At 35.7% G+C, this 24,666-nt stretch overlaps 1 protein-coding gene across 9 annotated transcripts in view; it reads right to left on the reverse strand.

The window, feature by feature from the left end:
- Positions 1-24,666, reverse strand: part of BCAS3 (BCAS3 microtubule associated cell migration factor) — a 592,326-nt gene that overhangs the window by 344,838 nt on the left and 222,822 nt on the right. For all 9 annotated transcript variants that reach the window (XM_047708851.1, XM_047708852.1, XM_047708848.1 and 6 more), the window contains exon 15: positions 15,152-15,416. In XM_047708851.1, the coding sequence (XP_047564807.1) occupies positions 15,152-15,416 (265 nt within the window). The remainder of the gene's footprint in view (positions 1-15,151; positions 15,417-24,666) is intronic.

The raw sequence follows: 24,666 nt of genomic DNA on the forward strand, positions 1-24,666 counted from the left end.
GCATACGTACACTTTTTTGCTTTCCACAGACGACCAAAACTTTTGGTCTGCTTTTAATATCCTGCTGTGGAACTGACAGGGATAAAAATCCAAAATATACCTGTGAGTTAACTAAGTTAACTCTGTAGTTGAAAAGCTCCCGACTTTTTGACTCTGTCAAAAAGAGCACAATGGTAGCTTGTTTTGAAACAATTACTAGAAATCTGGGCTCTGAAAAGTTAAAAACACTGCTGAGCTCTCGCTTGCCATCTAATTTAACGTTAAAGCTTTCTCAGCCAAACACTCGATAATTATTTAATCAGAAGCAAATAAAATCCTTTCAGAGTATATATAAAGTATCCTGTGCAAATGAGAATTTCCTGAATGTGGGTTGTTTTGGTTGGGAGGGGAGTGTCTATTTTTCTATTTTGTTCTTTCTCTCCCCCCCACCTACCCCCCCCCACCCCCGCCCCTTTCCTAGATGAGAATGACAAGCTTCCCAGCTGCAGTTCCAGGACTTTCACCCTCCTTTTTGACCTTTTCTCAGGCGTATTCCAGTATAATCTGTAATCTACTCAAGTAGGAAAAGGAAACAGCAGCGCCCTGGTGAGAACACTGCCTTCTGACCCACATACCAAACTGGGCGGAAGCAATGCTTGCTCCCAGAAGCCAACAAGAGTAGAACACACAATTAAAAGAAAATGAATAATATACACATAGTTTTTAAAAGACTGTTAACAACAACCAGTTTATGGTGACAAAGTTCAAGACAGAAAAGAGTTCAAGGACAATTCTCACTGGGCGTTAACTTGTGTCTCCCTGTAACTTTTCTGGGGGGAGCGACAGATGAAATAAAAACACTGCAAAGCTTGATGCATTTCAAGCAAAAACACTTGTCGCTCTTCAACTAAACAGTTCGTGGTGACACAGATATAGGTATTTTAGGGAAGGGTGGGAAGGTAAGAAGGTAAGAGAAATTTCTCACAAACTGACTCAGAAACAAGAATGCAATCTTTTTTGGGGGGGGTGAGGATTGAGGTTTTTAATGACATCGTCATCACTTCTTCCCACCACATACAAGGTAGTGTGTAAGAAGATTTGTACTAGTGCTTATGACATGTCAGGAGAATTAAAACTTCATGTTCTGGAGAACTGAAATGCTACTAATTACTCAATAACTAATTATAAACTTATTTCTTGTATATTTACACAAATATATGTTTATAAATAATTAAAAATCTGCAAGGTGGTTTTCCTTTTGTAGTCTCAATACATTTTCACCTAATTATTATCGTAATGTACTCACGACTACTGTATATAAATCAGATTGTTTTTCTTACCTTAAATCTAAAAGAAACTCAATTAAATGTAAAAAGTTGAAACACAAAAATTAAAAATCATAAGGAACTAATCGTTGCTAAACTGCATATACAGCAAGGACAATCTAGGCTACTCTGAAAAGATACCACAGCATGCTTAGATCAAGGAGTCCTGGAATGTAAAAATAAGCCTGGAGAAGGAGATGAGATCAGGCATTAAAAACTTCGTTTACAAGATGCAAGAATACAAGCAAGGGATAATTAAGAAATATATCTGAAAAGTTTTAGAGATAAAATAAGGTATATGGGACAGGCAATGAGATATATTGTAGGAAATACTTTTGCCTACACTTCCTCCTTGCAATTTAGTCTCAATCACACAGCAAACCCAGATTTATAAAATGAGTGAAAAAATTCTCCCCTGCAAGTGGGAAATTTATTAGTTTATTGTTCTTAGAGCACCCCAAGATTTGAGATGAAAATTTATAAAAGCTGGTACTCTTAATATTTAAAAAGTTTAAGCAAGTTTTAATTCATTTTAAACATTAAGATTGTTTGCTACACTTATACAACAATGAAAAACCAAACAAAACAGTAAATAGACTATATTTAACACTGGAGATGACAAAGCAAACTCTTTTATAAATAAGAAGAATAGAAGAAAAGGATCCTGGGTCATTCACTTTACGATTCAAATTAGTCGTAAATCTGATATAGTTAAGCGCCTCAAAATTTCTCACTCTTCTGAATTGAGCTCAAACAGCGTTTTGAGATTAAGTGCTCAGAAGTGAAGACTTTTAACTCTGGTGAAAAATCTCCACAATCTAGTATCACTTAGACCAAATCTGGGGTTCCATGAACTCCCCAAAGTGTAAATAAATCCTCACTGAAATTCTTTTGAAAATACACTACACCCATATCCCCCATGCTTATCTCACAATGAATTCTGTATCATGTCAGCAGAGCAAACAGAAGGATGAACTTCACTAGCCAAAGGGGGAAAAAAATACATAAACTTATCTGCGTCATTCAACAAATATAACTTTATTACTGAAACTGTTGAACATACAGGATGTGGAAGAATTGGGGTTGGCTCTTAAATAAAAACAAACACTGTTAACAAGACTCAATATTAAATAAGTTGCAAGATTTAAGGTGCATTTGTTTCAGACTTGGAGGATTCAAAATGACTTAATTCAACATTTGCAAAAACTTGTCTTTTTCAAATAAACACTGTATACTTCAGGAAAAATTAAATACAAAATCAAAGTATTTTTTGTTGATACCATAGTAGTAATATGTAAGCAACATTCCTAATAATCAGAAAGATATAAACTGGAATATCAATAGCAAAGATGCCCTTCTCCCTACAATGTTCTTCCCTCTTCCCCACCCCCACCACACAGAAGCTTTCCTTCTTTTTACCCATGACTGTTAAGGATATTTTCTGGCTCTATTTCAGCATCATGACTCAGGTCATGAGAAGTGTCAAAGATGCATTTCCTTCAGATGGGAAAGAGCAACAGATTTTAACAACCATACAAAGTTGGGAGTATAATACAAAAGGGCCAAGTCAGCACTTTTGACAGCAGGGAAGATAAAACCTTTTATATTCACATATATTTTATTTCCAGCTTAAAAACATTTAAATATCTTTCTATCAAAATATGCTTACATGTCCTGCTCAAGAAGAAAACAGGAAACCCATACCCAATTTAGCTGCCTAAATTATCAACAATTTCTGAAAGAACTGTTCACTCTCCCAAAAAAACCAAAGTACACTATATAAGCATTAATAAACTGTTCAAGTCCTTGTCTTCAAAACTTATTTTTCCAAAAGCAAAACCAGGAATTTACCTGTGTACATAAAAACTCCCTTGATAGAAAGTCCTTGAGAGTGAGAACCACAAAGAGGAGGGATACTATGACCATATCTGGGCACCATACCCTTCCCTGGAATTCTCCTGCTTTAGCAGAAACACTTTTTCTTAATCAGCTGGATCATTGCCAAAAACCATATTCATTTATCAGTACTGTCATTTTATATTTTCTCTCATCCATGATTTTATCAAATGTGGAAACACTTCAATCCATTCCAAAATTAGACAAGTGAAATACTATTGAACATACTAAGCATTCCCTACTAAGGATGAAAATGGAATAGCCTGTCTCTTCTGAAGCTACCAACAACAATGCCCACATTAATTCCTGTCTATCCATTCTGAAATAGTTTCACTCCTGTGCCTCATTCTAGCTTCAATATTCTCACCTGCAAAAACATATCACCCAATGTTAATAACTCTTTCAATGAACCTTAAATCCCTTTCCTTTTCTCATCCTCCTCCAAATTCTAAGCATCATTTTATGCTAAGAACAGTTATACTAAGAACCGTAAAAGTTTCTATTTCTCAGTATGTGTAACCCTGGCACAGCTCTGAACTCACTCTCCCTACCCTTTTGTAGCTTATAAACTATGAGCTGGCAGTCAGATTTTTTACTTCCTGCTCAGATTTTAAGTTCAAGAGAGCACTCAGGCTGCTACTCCCAACTCTGATAATTTCTAAATCTGTTTATTTGATTTGGTCAGTCATTCAGATACTGGTCATTATGTATCCTAAGAAGTAATTTCTACTGTCTTCTCCCTCTCCATTTTTTTTCTAAAACTAAATTTTGAAAAAATCATTTCAGTGGACTCTGACCCAGAATTTCTTATTAATTGTCTTCCTCACTGGAAAAGTAAGGCAATGGTAACATCAAATTCTCTTGTTGTTATTCTCCTCACTAGACTGAAGTAATAGAACTTTTCAACTCTCTGAAAACTGACTTCCAACCCGATTGTCAGAAAGTCTCTACCACCCCACGCCCACCCTAAACAGAGGATTCCTTTCTGGGAAAACAGACCAGTCTAAGAGAAAAGATCTACAAATAGTATTGACTAGGGGTTCCCTAATACAACTGCCAGTCTCACCTGAGGGATCAGTGGGAACTAGAAGCTGGTATGACCTACTCATGCTCAAACAAATTCCAATCAGCTCTTTGGTATGGATGTGATTAGCTGAATAAAAATGAAATAAATTAATAAATAACATTTCAATAATAAAATAAAAATGAGAATGATCACCAAGGATTCCTAGATATCCAGGTCAATATGTCGGTTTAATCAGTCAGAGACTGGGCTGAGGCATCACTACTTTTTAAATCTACCTGGGGTAAATTATAATGTACAATCAGGGTTGAGGACCACTGACCTAATAAGAAAGATAATGATCACTACAAAAAAACTGAAAAAGGAACTTATAATGAAATAGGGATAATGCAAGAACCAAAAATGTCTCCAAAATTGTATCTATATAACAAAGAAATAAAGGATATTCCATCTATAAAAAAGACAAGGCTGTGATAAGAAAAAAAAATCATTCAGACAAAAAGATATTTTAGAATATGTTGCAGAAATAAAAATACAACAAGATTAGAAGACAAAGTTGGGATATTCTCATAAAGTAAAACAAAAAGACAAACAGAAAAACAGAAAAGGAAGTAAAAAGTTCAATGTAGGAGATCCATCATCCACTAACATGATTTCCAGAAAGAGGCAAAAAAGAAAACAGCAAGGAAGAAACTATGAAGAATGGAAAGAAGAAGCCTCTGGGGAATGACACCTAAGAGTGGGGAAGGAGGGGTAGGCAAGAGTGTGCCATTTTTCTTCGTAAAATTATGGTCTTATTTGACTTTTATAATAAATTTATTACTTTGATAAAGAAATTACATTAAATAGGTACAGAAAAACAATAACACTCCAACCAGTGTTAACAGAAAAGACCAGCAGAGATTAACTATAAGCTCTAATATTGCCTCAATGGTAGAGTTTAATCATTCTGGTCCCATAAAGTATGGAGATAACAAGTCCTTGAACAGTAATATATAGAGAATCGAAGAAAGGAATTTTTAGAACATACAGACACCACTTATTCAAATTATTAAAAAGTTTGCTTCCTCTCAACTATCTGAATTCATTCACAGAAGCTAGGTATCCAGAAGGGGCACTAAAAATGGATTTTAATTAACAGTAATATATTTCACAAGTCTGATTCTCTACAAAGACTTTGAGAAATAAATCACAGAAAACATAATAAAAAGGAAGCCGGGTTATTATAAAATGTTATAAGACCTCAACATCCATAGTACACCAGGTTCATGCCAGGGTTGCCATGATTACAATCATAGGAAAGTTTAGAAAAGATCGCCCTCTAGAGGCATGTCTCAAACCATTTTAAAGCAAAACTACAAAAATCTGGAGTTTGATTTGCCAACATAAAAAAGAGAGAGAATGTATTTCACCAGCAGTAAAAAAAAACAAAAGAACAAATTCCAGGTTAGTTTTGATTGCTAATTACTGTATGTGGCATTTAAGAGAAAATTTTCACAGGGAAACAATATGGCATATTCCAAATGAAGTAGACCAAAGGATAAAATATTCCAACAGAGTTCAATCAGTTTTTATGGCACTACATTTTTAACATTTATTTTAAAGGCAACATAAGAGTTTTTTAAAGATACTACAAGGTGACTTTATTTTCCTCAAAAACTATGCTATCTGAACCTCCCTCTCAATTTTGCTATGTACCTAAACTGCTCTATAAAATAGTCTATTAAAAAACTTTGCTATCTTTATTTGAAAGATGGTTTCTTCAGTTAGTGTTTCTGAAATGAAAGCATTTTATTTTCAGTAAGGTACTAATTATAACGTCTCTCGTTTCCATCCATTTTCCTTAAAAAACTCATCTGTTCTCTCTGAGAAACAATAGGAAGTGACATGAAACTATTTAAAATGCGTACAATTTTGGTGTACAGTAAAGGTAAAGACTAGCATAATATTGTAATTTTGCAACATCATAAAAAAGGATGATAAAAAAACATAAGAAAACAAATTCACTAGAAACACTATTAGATCTAACAAGTACAATTCAGAAACAAAAGTTCAATGTGAACTAAAGCAATAAAGTACACATAACCAGTAAAAACCCAGGTAGTAAACTAAGATAGCCGAAAAGAAGATTTTATCCAGTTAACGTGTTTATACTATATATGTATATATATATACTCTGTGTGAGATGAGGCATAAAATTTAAAGCAGAACTACAGTGCACATGATTGATTTTTCTTGGCAAAAATTAAAACATACAAATGGAAACTTCAATCCACAAGTAAACAGTGATGTGGAAAGAAAAGTCATGAAACATCACATTATTATTGATTGTCTTAAGTAGGTGAAACTATATAAGGCTGAAATGTGGTTGTTTTGTATTTACAACTATAATGTGGTCTGTATCAAGAAAACTACTAATCAACAAAAGCAAGTAATTACAAAACTATCAAATAAAGGCTATACAAAATTTCTGAGTGGTAAAAAGAATGCATCCTACAGATTCTAAAAAGAAAAGTGATGCTACCAGTTACTTAAAAGTACTTCACTAAAACCTGGAGGCTTCAAGTCCAAGAACTCAGAGGCCCCTCTAGAGGTCTCAATCTCCAACTCCAATCTCAATCAGCCAACTCCATTTGGAAGAAGCAGAATCTGGAATTCAGAGGCCAAAAGCTGTGACTCAAAGAGGACTCCTCCCCTGAGGAACAGTGAACTGATGGGAAAGGAGACACTTCCAGGAACTCTGGAGAACAGCAGAAGTGAATCAAAAACCCTTCTGTTAACTCGATGGAAACAGCAGGATTAAAAAAAAAAATGTGGGGGGAGAAAAAAAAAAAGCGAGCCCTATCACATAATGAATGCCATATTCCTGAACCTACATTGGAAAACTAATTTGTAAAGTAAAGAAATGCAAAGACTAAAAGAATAGGTGAATAAATCAATCAAATTATATTTCCTGATATAGCATATTAAAATGAGCAAAAAAAGATGCAAGAGAAGGAATGCTACTGCTCATATTTTCAGGTTTGAGTTGTTATCTTCCTTCATTTCAGAAACAGTATCAGAAGTTAACTTATCAATTCTGAGTCCAATAATGCTATAAAAAGTCTCTACATAATAAAGTCACCATTATGCTTCATTCACTCATTATTCAGTAAATTATTCATTTATTCTGTTTTCTGGGTAAGAGGCACTACACAAAAATACGAAAAATGAGTCAGTCCTGTAAATCCCATCAATAAAAAGAGTATCAAAGACAATAATCATAGCAGCTAATCTTTTACTAAGGATTTGCTATGTACCAAACACTACTTAAAGTTGCTGTGATCCAGACAGTAACTCTGTAAAAGTAGGTAATATTATTACCCTCATTTTATAGTTAGAAAATTAAGACACGGGTATATTAAGTAACTTGTCTAAGATTACAGAGATAGGAAATCATGGGGGATAGAGTCTATCACAGGTAGTCTGACTTCAGGTCCTCCAACTGCCTGCTCAAGCCAGTTACAACTTAGTAATGGAGATCATCAAAAAAAGAAGAAAAAGGGTAGGAAGTCGTAAGCAACAAGTACACAGAAGGAGTAAATACATAAAGTTACACACTTAACATGAAAAGGCAAAAAGTGCTTCATAAGCTGAGCTGAGCTTAAAAGATGCATTCATCATTTACCTGAAGAAATAGGCAGAAAGCAGTTCAGGGGTAGGAACAAGGTGTTAGAATTGGAAAGCAAAGGCAAGTCATTAGATTTGCATGGGGCATAAATAATAGTGGAAGAAATGGTTTCTTCATTCATCAAAAATTTTCTGACTGTAGAAGAAATGCTGTTCTCCTAGAGGACAATTTTCTGACCCCCCCCCCCCTTTTTTAAAGCTCCCAGTACCTACCATCATCCTCACTTCCTGATTCCATTAAGAAACAAACGCAGTCTTCTCTTTCCCCTCCAACTTTTCCCCATTTTCTTGCTCCCTTTTATTTCAGTGTTTCTTGAAAGACTTATCAAGTACTGGTTTCCTAATTTCTCTCTTCCTGTCCTACCAAAATCCACTGCTATCGGCCCCCTAACTCTACCAAACTGCTCTTATCAGTCACATGTCCTCTACGTTACTAAATTTGATGGTATTCTTTTTCTCACTCTTTATCTTAATTGACCTATCAGCAGAATTTAACATATGGTTCCCTCCCTTTTCTCAGAAAAAAAATGTTTCTCATTTGGCCTCCAGGATTTCTCATGTACGGTTTTCCTTCTATGTCACTAGCTACTTACTGGTGGAGGGCGTAGGGCTCAGTCCTGAGACATCTTCATCTTTTTCTCATACTCACTCAACTCACTAAATGATCTCATCCAGCTTTTGGGTTTATTTATGCCTTCTAAACATTTATCCTCAGCCTAGTCCTTTCCACCAAACTCCAGGCTTGTAGGACCAAGTATCCACTTAATATCACTAGGACATCAAAGACACATCTTAAACTAAACATGTCCAGAACTTCTGCTCCTATCCCTATCCCCAAACCTGCTTTAACACTGTGTTCCTCATTTCACCTGAAGGCAACTTCATCCTTCCAGCTGCTCAGGCCAGAAGACTTACTAGTTATCCTGACTCTTCTCCTTTCATACCTGACATAACATATACCAGAAATCCTGTTGACCCTACCATCAAAATGTATCAAGAATAAAATTACTACTCGCAATCTCCATTATAAACGATTCAGTCTAAGCCTTGTCTTCTCTCACCTGGATTTTTGCAATACTCTCCTAACCAGTCTCACTAGGCTTCTACCCTTGTCAAGCTAAGACTGAATTCTCAATACAGATCTCCATTCCGATTCTGCTAGAATACAGTGTTACCACATCACTCTTATTCTCAAAGCTCTCCATGGCTTTTCCATCTCACTCTGAGTAAAAGTCAGAGACTGACATTATCTGACCACATTTCCTCTGTGACCTCATCTTCTTGTATACACCTTGCACAATGTCCTCTTTCCCGTTCCTTGAACACTCCAGGCACATTCCCAGTGCAGGGATTTTACACTGGCTATTCCTTCTACCTCGTACTTGTTTCCAATATCTGCATGACTTCTTCCCATACTTCCACCAGGTCATTGTTCAAATGTCATCATCTCAGTAAAGCCCATAGGAAGCTTTCTAATTTTGAACTGCAATCCTCTCCAGGCATTCTCTATTCCCCCTTCCATTCTTTAATTTTATCTATAGCACGTAAAACTACCTCCCAACTCATCATCCACCCATCCATCCTGTTCATTGTTCATATCAGTCCACCAGAAAGTCAGCTTCATGGAAACAGGGATGTTTTCCTCTTTTGTTCACTGCTATACTCCTAGGGCTCAGGAAGAGCACCTGGACATAGCAAATATTAATTAGCAGTTGTTGAATAAATGAATGTTATTTCACAGATGTTAAAATAAAAAGCAGTGTTAGCATGAATAAAAAGCTCTTCAGTCTGGCAAGTAATGATTTAAATCTAAATTGTTTTTATTAGAACATCTAAAGATGTTTGAAAACTTTGGCTCAAAGCCTTAGAGTCTACATTTTACCAATAGGCAAAGTGTCAAGATACAAAATGCAAACCAGGAAAAGACCCTATCTTCATGGAGGTCAACCTAACAGGAGTCACAGGCATGTCAATGAACAAGTAACATATTATAATATGTTCAAAGTATGTTCAGAGTGCCAATATCAAAGCTGATACAGATGACACAACATCAGGAGATCTTTAAGAGAGGCTTAAGAGGTGAAGTAATATTTTTAACTAGATCAAAATGAAATGGGGTTTCAGTAGGCAATCAAGGGGGGAGTAATAATTACTTCAAGCAAAGAAAAGTATATAAATAGGAAAGAGGCCAAGAAATAAATACATGTGGCATATTCAGGGAAGGGTACAAAAAACAAGGTATGGTGGGACAAGAAGTTAGAAATAAGGTTGGGTCTTCTCTACTGTTCTAGAAGAATGATGAGACACAGAAAGAAAGATTTTAAGCAGAAAAGTGTAAGATCATATTTATGGTTAACAAGGGAAATGCGTGTGATAGTCATAAAGGGATGAAGTCTATTGAAACAGATGAAGTAAGAAATGATGATCAGATAGTCTTAATCATTTTTGTGTCAAGGACTACTTGGACAGTCTGGGAAGGCCTGTGGACTCTTTTTCAGAATAATACTTATAAATGCATGGAATAAAATAAACAGAATTACAAAAAAACAATTACATATATATAGAAGCACTGTTATCAATATATGCTAAAAATTAAGTTCTGCTATAGTATTATATGTAATAAATATTCAAATCAGTAATATTATTATATAACATAACTGCAAAGCAATGTTAAACATAATATTTCAAAATATGTGCAGTAATTGAAAACATTTCAAGATACATTTTTTTAATATAATGTGATATGAAAGTGTGTTTTTATTGGTGACAATGTCACAAGTACAACTAATACTACTATCATGTGTTCTCTATATTCAAAATAAAAAGAAATGCTTAATTTTTGTTAGAGGATAGTAAACACAACAAAAGAATTTCTCTCTATGCACGTTTATGGATCTTAAGTTAAGAATCTTCTTAACTTAAGAGACTAAAGTCTAGGCAACAAGATAGGAAATGAAGGAGATATTTAGAGAGAATATATTTCAAATAAATAAACATCCTCTGTTAAGTAAAAAAAATTTTAAAAGGCAAACAGATAAAATAACTCTAACCTAAACTGGATTGACTCCAGAAAGTAAAAAGGAAATATCCCTATATCAACTGTTATTTAACAGTTTCCTTTACTTTGCTAAAAAGAGCACAGACAAACAACGGTAATACCGCCAAAGCATGATTCATTTTCAAGATGAATCCCTCCCTGTTCAAGGTTTACATTGTTTTTTGACCAGCATCAGACTGTTTATCCACACAACTGTAAATACGTCATTTTTAGAACTAACCAACAACAATGCCCATTTTGTTTTGACAGTAAGACACAAAAAGAACATGGAGAAAAATGACCATCACTTGAATGTCTATGCTTTAAAAATAAGAAATACTATACAGAATAATGGGGTGACATTCCAACATAATAAAATTTTAACACATCACCAGGAGGAAAATGCCTCCTGAAATTCTTTCTTTCAAAGGGAATGTTAAGTGCAGCACTACTGCCAAACAGTATAATCTCTTCTCTGAGATGCCTTCTGTTAGCTTCATGCAAAAAAAGGAAGAGAGCTGTGAAAGCAATCAAGCTGAGGGAAAAATCATATATTTTCACTCAGGAATTGAGTATTGTTCTTCTACTATGTGTTCTTTCACAAAAGACAAATCTTTAATTGATTGGCATCTCGCACCCTTCTACAAAAATACACTGAAAGTTATTTAACGGTCATTTAATTTCGGCCTTTTCCCTTGGACTAGAAGATACACGAGAGCAGAGATTACCTCAAATTTTTGTGTACAAATAACCAAAGCCTAGCACAAAACCTGGTATGTTGTAAGCTTAACAGGGAAGGAAGAACAGGAAGAAAAAAGAAGCTCAAAAGAAGACTTTCTGAATACATATAAATGTAAGGACGAAAAATCCTTCCTAATTTTTTACTATTATATCTGTTCTCTGGTCAATCTAGTTGCCCCACATGCATTCTGAATCTTTCTCCATCAAGTGTTTGGTGAAATTTTTTTTTTAAGATTTTATTTATTTATTTGACAGAGAGAGATCACAAGTAGGCAGAGAGGCAGGCAGAGAGAGAGGAGGAAGCAGGCTCCCTGCCAAGCAGAGAGCCCGATGTGGGACTCGATCCCAGGACCCAGAGATCATGACCTGAGCCGAAGGCAGAGGCTTAACCCTCTGAGCCACCCAGGCACCCTGTTTGGTGAAATTTAATTGAAGAAATAAACTCAACACAAAGAGAAAGGTCCTCAAAGAACCTATATTATGAGCTAATTATATGACAAAATAGTTATACCTAAAAGTTTAACTATTTCTGAAGTAAAATTTCTTACAAATGGCTGAAATTACAAATATTCCACAGCTTACTAAGCTTTTTTTTTTTTTTTTAATTCCAAATGCTTTTTTAAATGACTGTTTTCACTTAGGAATGATTCTAAAAGATTTTCAACTTTGAAGATCATGGGTCAACTAGTTAAATTAAATAAACATAAGTAACAACTGTTTTTATAAAAATAATGGGGCCAAAGCATAAAGCATCATCTAAGAAGAAAATAGAAGTCTTGAATTTTTTTTGAGTTACAGAATTTCTCCCCAGAATCCATTTACCTACATATGCTTTCAGCTTATCTTAAAACTTCCTACAAAAAATACATATCTAGGATTGATTAGGTATTACAAAAAAATGTATGTTTAAACAGAAGCTAGAACAAATAAGGATGGATATATAGCCAAAAGAACTACAGAAGTACTCAAAGAAATGCTCACACATGCATGTTCATAACAGCACTATTCAAAACAGTAAAAAAGGTGGAAACAACCCAAATATCCTTCACTGGAAGAAATGATAAAATATATGTATATACATAATGTAGAATATTACTGGGGCATAAAAAGGAATGAAGTACTGATAAATAATACAATGTGGCTGTACCTGAAAAAATACTACGTCATATGAGCCAGAAATGAAAGATCACATATTGTATGACAGCAGTTATATGAAATATTCAGAATAGGTAAATCCACAGAAATGGAAAGCAGATTGGTGGTTGCTAGGAGCCTGGTAGAGAGGAACAGAGGAACTGGTGCAGTCAGTTAAGCCTCCAACTCTTGGTCTTGGCTCAAGGTCGTAATCTCAAGGTCATAAAGTCAAGCCCCGAGCTGAGTTCTGCACTCAATGCGGAGTCTGCTTAAGTTTCTCTCTCCATTCCTCTGCACCATGTGCATGCGCTCTCTCTCCCTCTCTCTCAAGTAAGTAAATAAATCTTTAAAAAAAAAAAACACATGGAGTTCTTCTTGGGTGAGGAAAACATTTTGCAACTAGTTAGAAGTGCTGGTTCATCACTGTGAATGCACTAAATGCCATGAAATTGTTTAAAAACATTTAAATAGATAACTTTTGGGAGAGGTCCCCTCTGCCTTTTGGACACAAATACTTGTTTCCTTCCCCAGATTATGGAAGCTCTCAGCTATGATCTGCTCAAATATATCTTCTAGACCTCCCTCTATCTTTACCTCCTCAAGTATCCCAATAATTCTCATATTGGAACATTTCATTGAGTCACTAACCACCTTATACCAGTTAGAATGACAAGACAGAAACAACAAATGTTGGCGAGGTTGTGGAGAAAGGGGAACCCTATTACACTATTGGTGGGAATGCGAGTTGGTACAGCCACTTTGGAAAACAATGTGGAGGTTCCTCAAAAAGTTAAAAATAGAGCTACCCTATGACCCAGAAATTGTTCTCTGGGTATTTACTCCTAAAATACAGATGTAGTGAAAAGAAGGGGCACAGGCACCCCAATGTTCATAGCAGCAATATCCATAAGAGCCAAACTGTGGAGGAGCTGAGATGCCCTTCAACAGACAAATGGATAAAGGAGATGTGGTCCATATACACAACAGAATATTACACAGCCAATAGAAAGGATGGACACCCAACATTTGCATCAGCATGGATGGAACTGGAGGAGATTATGCTAAATGAAATAAGTCAAACAGAGAAAGACAATTATCATATGGTTTCACTTATTTGTGGAACGTAAGGAATAGTATGGAGGACATTAGGAGAAGAAAGGGAAAAATGAAGGGGGTGTGAATCAGAGGGGGCAAAGAACCATGAGAGACTATGGACTCCAGGAAACAAACTGAGGGTTTTAGCGGGGAGGGAAGTTGGGGGATGGGTGAGCCTGATGATAGGTATTAAAAAGGGCACATATGGCATGGAGCACTGGGTGTTACACACAAACAATGAATCATGGAACACTACATCAAAAACTAACGATGTACATAATAAAAAATTTTTTAATAAAAATAAAATAAGTTAACAACTTAAAATAGTTACTTTTACATTATGTAAAATTAAGATCAACTGAATAAATGAAAATTGATTTCTGTACTAACCAAATCTCTCTAGCTAAAATTCCCTATTCTTAAAAACCTAAATTGGTCATCTGTCAAGGAGAACCTGCAATGCTTTAGAAAAAATGTCATTTAATGTAAACAAATAACTTTCTGTCATTCCAGTGGAAATAAAATGGTACAACCATTCCAGTATTACCTACCAAGGTCAAGATCCACATACACACCCAGAATTTTCATTAAAAAATGAATACACATTTGCATGAAGGAACAAGTACAAAAATTTTCATTGTATCACTATATATAATAAACCAAACCACAAACCTGCCAAATACATAGTAAAAAGGATAGATAAATAAATAAATAGAAGCATATTTGTACAATAGAAGATGTAAGAGCAATGAAAATACATAAAGTAAACCTAAACAGAGTAACATGAATTAATCTCACAAACATAATCCCATGGTGATATATTTTTAAAATAAAATGCAAATGCTGGTCTAAAACACATGATTGGCAGCTATTCCTCCAACAATGAATATTTCTTAATGAGCTAAAGTACCGACTCTGGTTAGAGACAGTTTTCTGAAAAAATCTATAGGTATGTGATTCAATCTATAAATTTATAAAAATAATTTCAACTTCATATTCCATACATGTGACACCAAGTATGCCTTAGATATTAAAAAAGTTAGCATGGCAGAGATCATCATTCCTATATTGGCTTCAATTTATTAAATTACTTAATAAATTTAAGAATGTCCCCAAATGAGCCTAAGATCTTCTCTTTGCATGAACAGATGAGGGGGGAAATGTTTTAATTATTTTATCCCACATCTCAAAACATAAAGATAACAGGAGAAGAATAGTAGGGTTCAGTGGGGAGAGAAAAAATTGGTTTACCGTGCAGAGGTGATCCAGAAGGGCTACTTGATAGACCTGGAACAGGGCTACAGCGACCTCCTTGCTTAGACGTCAGTTCTTGTTCAATTTCTTCCAGCCCAGCACTTTTCTGGAAACGGCTCATACGATTCACAACTCGTGGTGACATATGTGTTCGAACACAAGGCTGGCCACCATAAGGGTTGATGGGGAAAACGTGGGAAGTTCCCCGGAGAGTACTGACCACAACCCAGCGACAGTCATGGCTGAAGCAGATGTCTTGTACCTAGAAATGGATAGGGGAAAAACACAAACAGGATTGAAACTATTTTGATTAATATGTTAAAGGCATTTAAATTTTTTTTAAAGGAGGGGGGAAAAATGATTTGGATTTATCTAGTATCACACATATCACCAGATCTAAATAGAAACATCTGCCTTGTTACCAAATTTACCTCATATTAAGTTATAATTTAAAATTTTTATTCTACAGGTGAGTTACCTGGTGAATATTGATCAAAACTCCCTATCAGGAATTCTGTTTCTTGCAGCACAGAGTGCCAAGTCAAAAATCAGAACCTAGGCAGTTTCACCCTATATATCTACAAATATATATATATGAGTCAGGCTTATTTCTCTAAATTTATTTGCCTTTTAATAAGCATAAAATAGTAAAAATAAAAATAAATATTATACAGTGTAGGTGCAGTTATTAATCCAATCCTTCACTGAAGGATTGGATTAATATTCATTAATATTCATTAGGCTCCATGCTAACAAATGGAATGATAATTAATATTCATTAGGTTCCATGCTAAGCGCTAGAAATAAAAAAAGGTTAATAAGAAAAAAATCTTTGGGAAAAGCTAGAGGAAGGAGCCAGACATAGTCTCATGATCTGAAGGAACAACTCTGCACACATCTGCTTGTTCTTTTCTGTGCATAAGATTTTTATTTAAAAAAAAAAGAAGAAGAAGAAGAAAGAAAGAAAGAAAGAATCTTTGGGCTCACAGCCTAACAGGAGAAAAAAATAAGTAAGAAATTTGTGAGAATGTAATATAAACAAAGTGAAGTATCTGTCTTATGTATCAGGCACAGTGGTAAGAAAAAGGAAGAAATATATGAAGTTTCTGTGAAAGATAAAAAGGAGATAGTGAAGGTGGAGGTATAGGAAGGGCGTGGATTCTGGAAATACGTTTTGACATAGGAAATACAGAGAAGGAGAGAAGGCAGTCCAATTTAGATATATTGAGACATTCTACATTAGATATAAATACATAGATAGAAGATGGAAATGATGAGCAAGTAGTTCAGCATATCAAAAAAAATAATAATTTAAAAATCAGACTTGGCAAAAGCCAGAGCAAGAGGTATTTGGATTTTATTTAGGAAATAGTGGAGTCAAGGGACACTTGGGTATCTCAGTTGTTAAGCGTCTGCCTTCGACTCTGGTCATGATCGCAGGGTCCTGGTATCCAGCCCCACATCAGGCTCCCTACTTGGCAGGAAGCCTGCTATCTCCCTCTCCCGCCTGCTTCTCCCTCTCCCACTCCCCCTGCTTGTGTTCCCTCTCACTGTCTCTCTGTCAAATAAATAAATAAAATCTTTTAAAAAGGGGGGTGGCGCCTGGGTGGCTCAGTGGGTTAAAGCCTCTGCTTTCGGCTCGGGTCGTGATCCCAGGGTCCTGGGATTGAGCCTTGCATCAGGGTCTCTGCTTAGCAGGGAGACTGCTTCCCCCCACCCCCCCACCCTTGCCTGCCTCTCTGCCTACTTATGATCTCTGTCTGTCAAATAAATAAACACAATCTTGAAAGAAAGAAAGAAAGAAAGAGAGAGAGAGAGAAAGAAAGGAGTCAAGATTTCAAATTTGGAAGGATGATTCTGAGAGAGAAATGTAGGGGAGTAGATTTGCAGTAGGGATAAGGGTAAGCTGAAGGAAAATTATGTAAAAGTTCCTTCAATAGTCAAGGATACAGGACTCTTAAGAAAAGTGGAATGCAGAAGAGAAAATGTATCAAAACACCCTAATCTCTCTCTCTCTCTCACACACACACACACACACACACACACATACACACACCCCTCATATATCTCTAGTGGTTGACAAACTTTGGCAGACCATCCAGTCTCTATTTTCTGCTATAACTACTCAACTCTGTCCTTCTAGTGTGGAAGTAGCCACAGAAAATATGTAAATGAATGAGTGCAACTATGTTCAAAAGAAAACTTTATTTACAAGTGGCTGGACACAGACTTGATTTAGGGAAAGTTAGTTACTAATTTGTATGACTCTTATCAAGCGCTGAATATAGAAGTTCCATTACTTTCAGATTAGCAAACTCAATGTACTACTTTCATATTGGTATCACTCTAATGATGACAAGTTGAACAAAAATGTGCCCATTTACTTTTATCCTTAAAAAAGAAAGTCAAGTAGGGGCAGCTGGGTGGTGCAGTCAGTTGAGCGTCCCTCTCTTGGGGTCATGGGGTCGTGGGATCAAGCCCCACGTGGGGCTCCATGAGGACTTGGGATTTTCACTGCCTCTCCCTCCCAACCCTGTGCACATGCGTGCGCTCTCTCTCTCTCTCTCTCTCTCTCTCATCAATAAATGTTTTTTAAAAAAGAAAATGTATATATGTATATACACATATATATTAATATGTAGCATATTAGCTATCCTTATAATATGAGCTAAGTAAAACTCCTCTGGCAGTCAGAGAAGCCCATACTTTCCAATATATTAGATCTTCAAATAAGCCTAAATTCAGATGAAAATCCTGACTCCTACTCCAGAAACAGTCCACCAACAAAAGCTATAAGTACACATCATAGTACAAGTCTCTAAAAGAGCCCAGAACTTTTGAAATAAAAAAGAAATCGTAGTCTTATAGATAAAGACAAGATATTTCATTGCTAGACTATTGCTAGACAAAACTATCACTACATGGACAAACCCCAAATTCAACCTATGCCTGCCCATTTCAATCACTGTGATATAGGCCCTAATGACACATTAAAGTTATAATTAAAGAATCTACTGAAACCTGACAAATTTAACCCCCAGGGATTCTAGAATTATGAATAAAAAGCCAGTTCACAAGTGGTTTACCTCTGTAATTTGCCTACAATAACTTCCAGCCAAAATGACTTATGAGAAAGTGTAAGGAGCAGGCCAAAAAAAAAAAAAAAAGTATAAATAGCAGAAGCAAAAGAAAAGAAAAACAGTTCCATACAAGTTTAATATCATACTATCAAATGCATTAACATGAGCCAGAATCAAATATATAAAGAAAAAAAAAAAACACCTGTAGACTTATTGAGTAATTTATGTCCCATCCACAGTGCAACTAAATCATGTTATCTAAAACCTTGTCCAAAACCCTTATAATCAAGACTGCTTCCTGGTCTGTCAGTGAAAAGAAGTTTCCTTCTTTCATTTTAAAAATACTTGTGATACGAAGTGGCGCTAACAATTCGTATCAAGGCAGGAAGACAGAATTCCACCTCAGTGCTTACTTAGAAAACTGCTCTTAGAGAACTGATTCTGCTCTATGACCCTGAGGACACATCAGGATACTTAAACGAACAGAGAAGATATTCGCTGTCAAGAGACAGAGAGAGTTTAATCCTTTAAATAACATAGAGGATAACAAGTCGCCTACTCACAAAATGTGAAATGATGTAACTGTTGGTGTTATCAAACAAGTTGGGGGGTTTTTCACTACACTATTAAAGACAAGAAAGACTATAAATAAATAAAGACAGGAAAGACTATATATAATGTCAAATTAGTAATAGAATGATGACATCATCTGCATGATTTTTGGACCTCAGTTTTGGAATGATACTTCTAGTAAAGATTTTTCTCATCACAAAGCAGGGCAGCTACATGGGAGGTGTATCTCTGATTTAGTGATACAGTACCATATATCATGGCAAATAACATTTACCAAGTACAGATCAGGCAATTCTTAGAAGTTTAAACTAAACCAGTACAGGTACTAAAACGTACCTGTACTGGTACCAAAACATACTATCCAAATACCTACCCTCAAATTTAGGAAGCAAGCATATTTAGACGTGATTTTTAAGAACTATTTACTATTCTGAAACTCAAGAACTGACTCAATCAAGCAGATGTGGACAGCAAAAGACAGATTGTATGGCTCCAACTTAGCATTTCACACTGGTATGAAGCTGGAGCAGAGAATGAATGTGAACATAGGACAAGCACGGGTTTCTTCCAGAAAAGGGGTCAGCAAACTTTTTCAGTAAGAGGCCAGAGAGTAAAATTTTAGGCTTTGCAGGCAAGAAAGCAAAACTGAGGATACTATGTAGGTACTTAGAATAACAAGAAAGAAAACAAATTTTGACAAAATTTTCACTGAATAGCATTTTTTGTAATGTAAGTCTACTAATAAGAAGAATGGAATCTATTTTTTTTTAAGATTTTATTTATTTGTCAGAGAGAGAGGGAGAGAGAGAGAACACAGGCAGACAGAATGGCAGGCAGAGGCAGAGGGAGAAGCAGGCTCCTGCTGAGCAAGGAGCCCGATGCGGGACTCGATCCCAGGACGCTGGGACCATAACCTGAGCCGAAGGCAGCTGCCCAACCAACTGAGCCACCCAGGCATCCCTGGAATCTATTTTTTATAGGAGATAACAGTTTGTTTATTCAGGGCTCAAAGCTAGTATTATTATCATCAAATAGATCCCAAGGCTTTACATATTTATAAAAACCATTCTTGGCTCATGAGATGTACAAAAACAGACAGAGGGCCACATATGGCCAATGGACCACAGTTTGCTGACCCATTTTATACCACCACCACAGTAGTAAATGTAAATTTGTCAAATCATCATAAAACTTCAAAGCAGAAAGGACCTCGGAAATCTAAAGTCAAAGTCAAAAACACAGTAAGACCCTCAGGTCAATATTATTCTTATGGTTTGCAAGATACTCCACAGTAAAGAGAGGGAAAACTATAAAGAAAGCCTTCCCCATAAGAAGAATCCATGTAAGATATTAGTTAGGAATATGAAACCAATGAGATTATAGTTCTTTTCTAAATCCAACAGCAAGCAGACATTCTGTATTGTCTTCAAGATGAATATAGCAGTATTCAATTCAACATTAATACATAACTATTGGAGTAAGTCATCTGAGTTCGAAAAACAAAATCACACATACACACATAAGCCCTACAACCTGGAGATAACTATTTCAAATTATCCTGGACATCTCAATGCACAGACAGGTATGTATAGATATTTATGTGTATATTTATGTGTGTATGTGTGTGTATATATCACATAAGCACAAATATAGATACATAAAGACATATGTATGCACATACACATAAAGACATATGTATGCACATACCAATTTTTCACTGGATAAGAGTAACCCATTTGAAATATAAAATAATACTTCAATATTATACAAGATAGTGAAAAGATATGGAAACAGCACTATAAGTATAAAGTATTTACATGTGATTACAGGCTTTCCCTACAGGTAGCACGTAATGGCAAATATTTCAGTTATTAGCTACACAGCCATGGAAGACTTAGTTAACAACTGACTTACCGTTCTTCATTTGCAAAATGGGAACAATAATGCAAGTCTCCTGGGGTTTTAGATTTAATGAATTAACATGTAAAGCACTTAGAACACTGCCTATCACTCACTAAGCACTAAACAAAGATGTTTACTGTAATTATCATAATTACCATAAAAATACATCCCTACTCTGTTCAAACATCTATATTTTTACTGCTAACAACATATACTAAACCACTATCATCACTCCAACAGGTTACTACATTACACTCCTAACTAGACTCTTATTTAGGACCATCTACAAGCAACAAAAGACAAAGTAGATAAACTGTACTTATTCAAAATTCAAAACTTTCCTGCCTCAAAGAATACTACAAAAAAATAAAAAGACAACCATAGGGGCACTTGGGTGTCTCAGTGGGTTAAGCCTCTGCCTTCGGCTCAGGTCATGATCTCAGGGTCCTGGAATAGAGCCCTGCATCAAGCTCAATGCTCAGCAGGGAGCCTGCTTCCCCCCCTCTCTCTCCCTCCCTCTCTGCCCACTTGTGATCTCTCTCTCTCTCTTTCTCTCTGTTAAATAAATAAATAAATAAAATCTTTTAAGAAAGAAAAAAAGACAACCATAGAATATGAGAAAATATTTCTAAATAATAGGTCGGATAAGGGTCCAGCATGTAAAATACTTAAATAAGTCTTTCAACTCAACAACATGAAGACACATAATTCAATTAAAAATAAGCCAAAAAAAAAAAAAGAATCTTTTTTCCAAAGAAGATACAGAAATGTCCAAAAGTACAGGAAAAGATGCTCAACATCCTTAGTCATTAGGGAAATGTATATAAAAAACACAATGAGATACCATTTCATACTGAAAAGAGTGGTTATTAAAAAAAAAAAGTGTTGATGAGGATGTGGAGAAAGAAACATGAACCCTCATACATTGCTGGGAAAAAAGCAAATGGTGTAGCCACCTGAATTCCTCTAAAAGCGAAACATAGACTTTCATCCTTAGATACCCAAGAGAAATGAAAACATGTTCAAACAGAAACCTACACACTAATGTTCATAGAAGTATTCCTTAGAATTCAGAAGTGGAAACAACCCAAATGTCTATCAACTAATAAATGAAAAAAATGTGCTCTATACATACAAGGGAATATTATTCAGCTACAAAAAGTAATAAAGTTCTGATACATGCTACAACATGAACTTTGAAAACACTATGTAAAATGAAAGAAGACAGAAAAGGCTACCTGTTATCTGATTCCATTTATATGAAATGGACAAAATAAGCAGATCCATAGAGACAGAAAATAGGTTAACAATTGCGAAGGGCCAGGGAGAAGGGAACGGGGAGTAGCCACTCATGGGTACCAGGTTTCTTTCTGGGGTGATGAAAATGTTCTGGAATAAAATAAAATAGTGATTGATATACAAGTCTGTCTACCAAAACCCACAAAACTGTATACTTTAAAAGGGTGAACTTTATGTATGTGAAGTATGTCTCAGTAAAGCTGTTATTTAAGAAAATGAAAAAACTAGTTAGTTCTCTGAAAGGTAAGTTCTATAGCCTCTTTTTATAGTTTGTGGTTTCATTTACCTGTCCTTTGGTTCTTTGAGATGAGATGTCTCTATGATTCTAGGCTCAAAAGAAGATAAGCAACTGCTAAGAACCCTAAGCTAGCATTTTATCGTGCCCATCTCGGCTCACTTCACATCTGAGGCTGGGGTAAATGAGTGAATACAGTATAATATGGGGAAACACTATAACCAGATGTTCTTATTATTAAGTTTCCCTCCATTCAGCAAAGAAGTGTGGCATAAAATGATAAGGAAAAAATCAAGCAGAGTACCTAAAGTAGTATGGGACTACTCATTAGACACTCACTATAATCAATTTAGAGCTTTTAAGTATACAAGTGTCAGGATTCTTAACTAATGGGATATGAATTTTTAAAATACAGACTGCTAAATTAAATGTTTTGCAAAATTTTATTATATTATATAATTTATTGTTCATTAAATGATTCCTGTATTATTTGGCATATTGATAACATCTCACACTTGTTTTTTATTGTAATGATGTAAAATTTAGCTATCAGAAACCATTAGGCCTCTAGAAAGCAAATATATTTGTTCCTTAAAATATAATGTAGCTATATATATATTTCTAATTTATATAAATATTTTTTGGCAAACTGGATTATCCTTTTTTAAGTATTTTGTTGATTTAATAATCCAAAACAACAATATTTGGAGCAACCAAATCTAATTTAGCACACATACACTCACACAGAACAATTATGCCCATTTTATCAAAACCTAAAAAAAAACCCACTCCAAATGTATATTTACTTCACAAAATAGGCTGAATTCAAATTACATATGATACAAGATTATTTGAGCCCTAGAATTAAGTGGTACCCCATTTAAGCATCTAAGATATAGAATTTAGCATTTTACAGGGCTTCAATTTATGCCACAAATTCATCACCAAAACCCAATTAACTAATAATGGAAATAAAAATATAGGGTTATTATTTTTTTCTTTTGTGAGGGAAGGTGGGGCAGAGGGAGAGGTAGAGGGAGAACCCCAAGCAGGCGCCATGCCCAGCACAGAGTCCAATGCAGGGCTCGATCTTACAACCCCGAGATCATGACCTGAGCCGAAAAAAAGAGTCAGACACTTAACCAACTGAGCCACCCAGGCACTCCATAGTATAGGATTATTTTAACATCCTAAAATCTAAAACAAAGTTCCTCAAACTTTAGTGTGAAAAGAAGAACCTAAGTTACTTGTAAGAAGTGCAAATAAGTTGGTCCTCCCTTCAGGATTATGATTCTATAGGTATTGGGAGGTGAGAGAGCCATGACCAAGAAATCTGCAGTTTCGGAACACTCAGAAAATGACTCTGCTACTGACCTAAGGTCTCTAATACAGAGCCATAGAATAAAGTGACCAAAAATGGCAGTCCCCTAATTCTGTACCAAATGTTAGAAAGCATAAAAAGAGGTTTTGGTCTTTGTTGTTTTTTTTTTTTTTTTTAATAAAGTAATAGCAATGATTGCCTAGGACAAGAGTGAGGCAGAAGATTGAAGAAAGTTGTAGGATGTTTTCTGGAATGATGAAAATGTTGTGTAACTCGACTGCAGTGAGGGTTATATAAATGTGACTAGCAGATGGCAAATCGAACACCCATCTCCAATGCTCCCTCCCTGACCTGACACCAGGTGCTTCATATGTGCTAGCCCAGCCTCTCCAACAGGAAGTGTTGACACAGCTATGATCAGTCAGACAGAAGCAGGATGCTATTTTGCAGGATTCTGGGAAAGTATTTGCTTCCTGATTTAAGAAATTAACATCACGGGCGCCTGGGTGGCTCAGTGGTTAAAGCCTCTGCCTTCGGCTCAGGTCATGGTCCCCGGGTCCTGGGATGGAGCCTCAGGGCGGGCTCTCTGCTCAGCAGGGAGCCTGCCTCCTCCTCTCTCTCTCTCTCTGCCTGCCTCTCTGCCTGCTTGTGATCTGTCTGTCAAATAAATAAAAATCTTTAAAAAAAGAAATTAACATCACTGAGGCTGCCCATACTCTGCATCTTAGTGCCTTGAATTCAGAAACAATGCCCACAAGAATGGCAATTACATAAAGCCATCACAAGGGAAAGAACAAAAAAGTCACAAAGACATTGTCGAACAACTGTACCAAACCAGCAACAGCATTCTTATAACATGACAAAAATAAACCCCGATTTTTTAAAAACCATCATTAAATGTGATTTTCTTTCTGTAGCCAAACATACACCTATGATTCAAATACCAATTTGCTTTCCAACTCTCTTTAAAAAAAAAAAAAAAGGAAGGAAAATCCAAAAGCAGACAGTACTTGGATAGAAAGTCTGTAATCCAAGAGTATTATAGTTTCAGAAGCCCATAAGAATGGCAACCAAAGCCATAAAGACAAGTCCCATATATCAA

The sequence above is a fragment of the Lutra lutra genome, chromosome 16 (assembly GCF_902655055.1).
Source record: "Lutra lutra chromosome 16, mLutLut1.2, whole genome shotgun sequence".
NCBI lineage: Eukaryota > Metazoa > Chordata > Mammalia > Carnivora > Mustelidae > Lutra > Lutra lutra.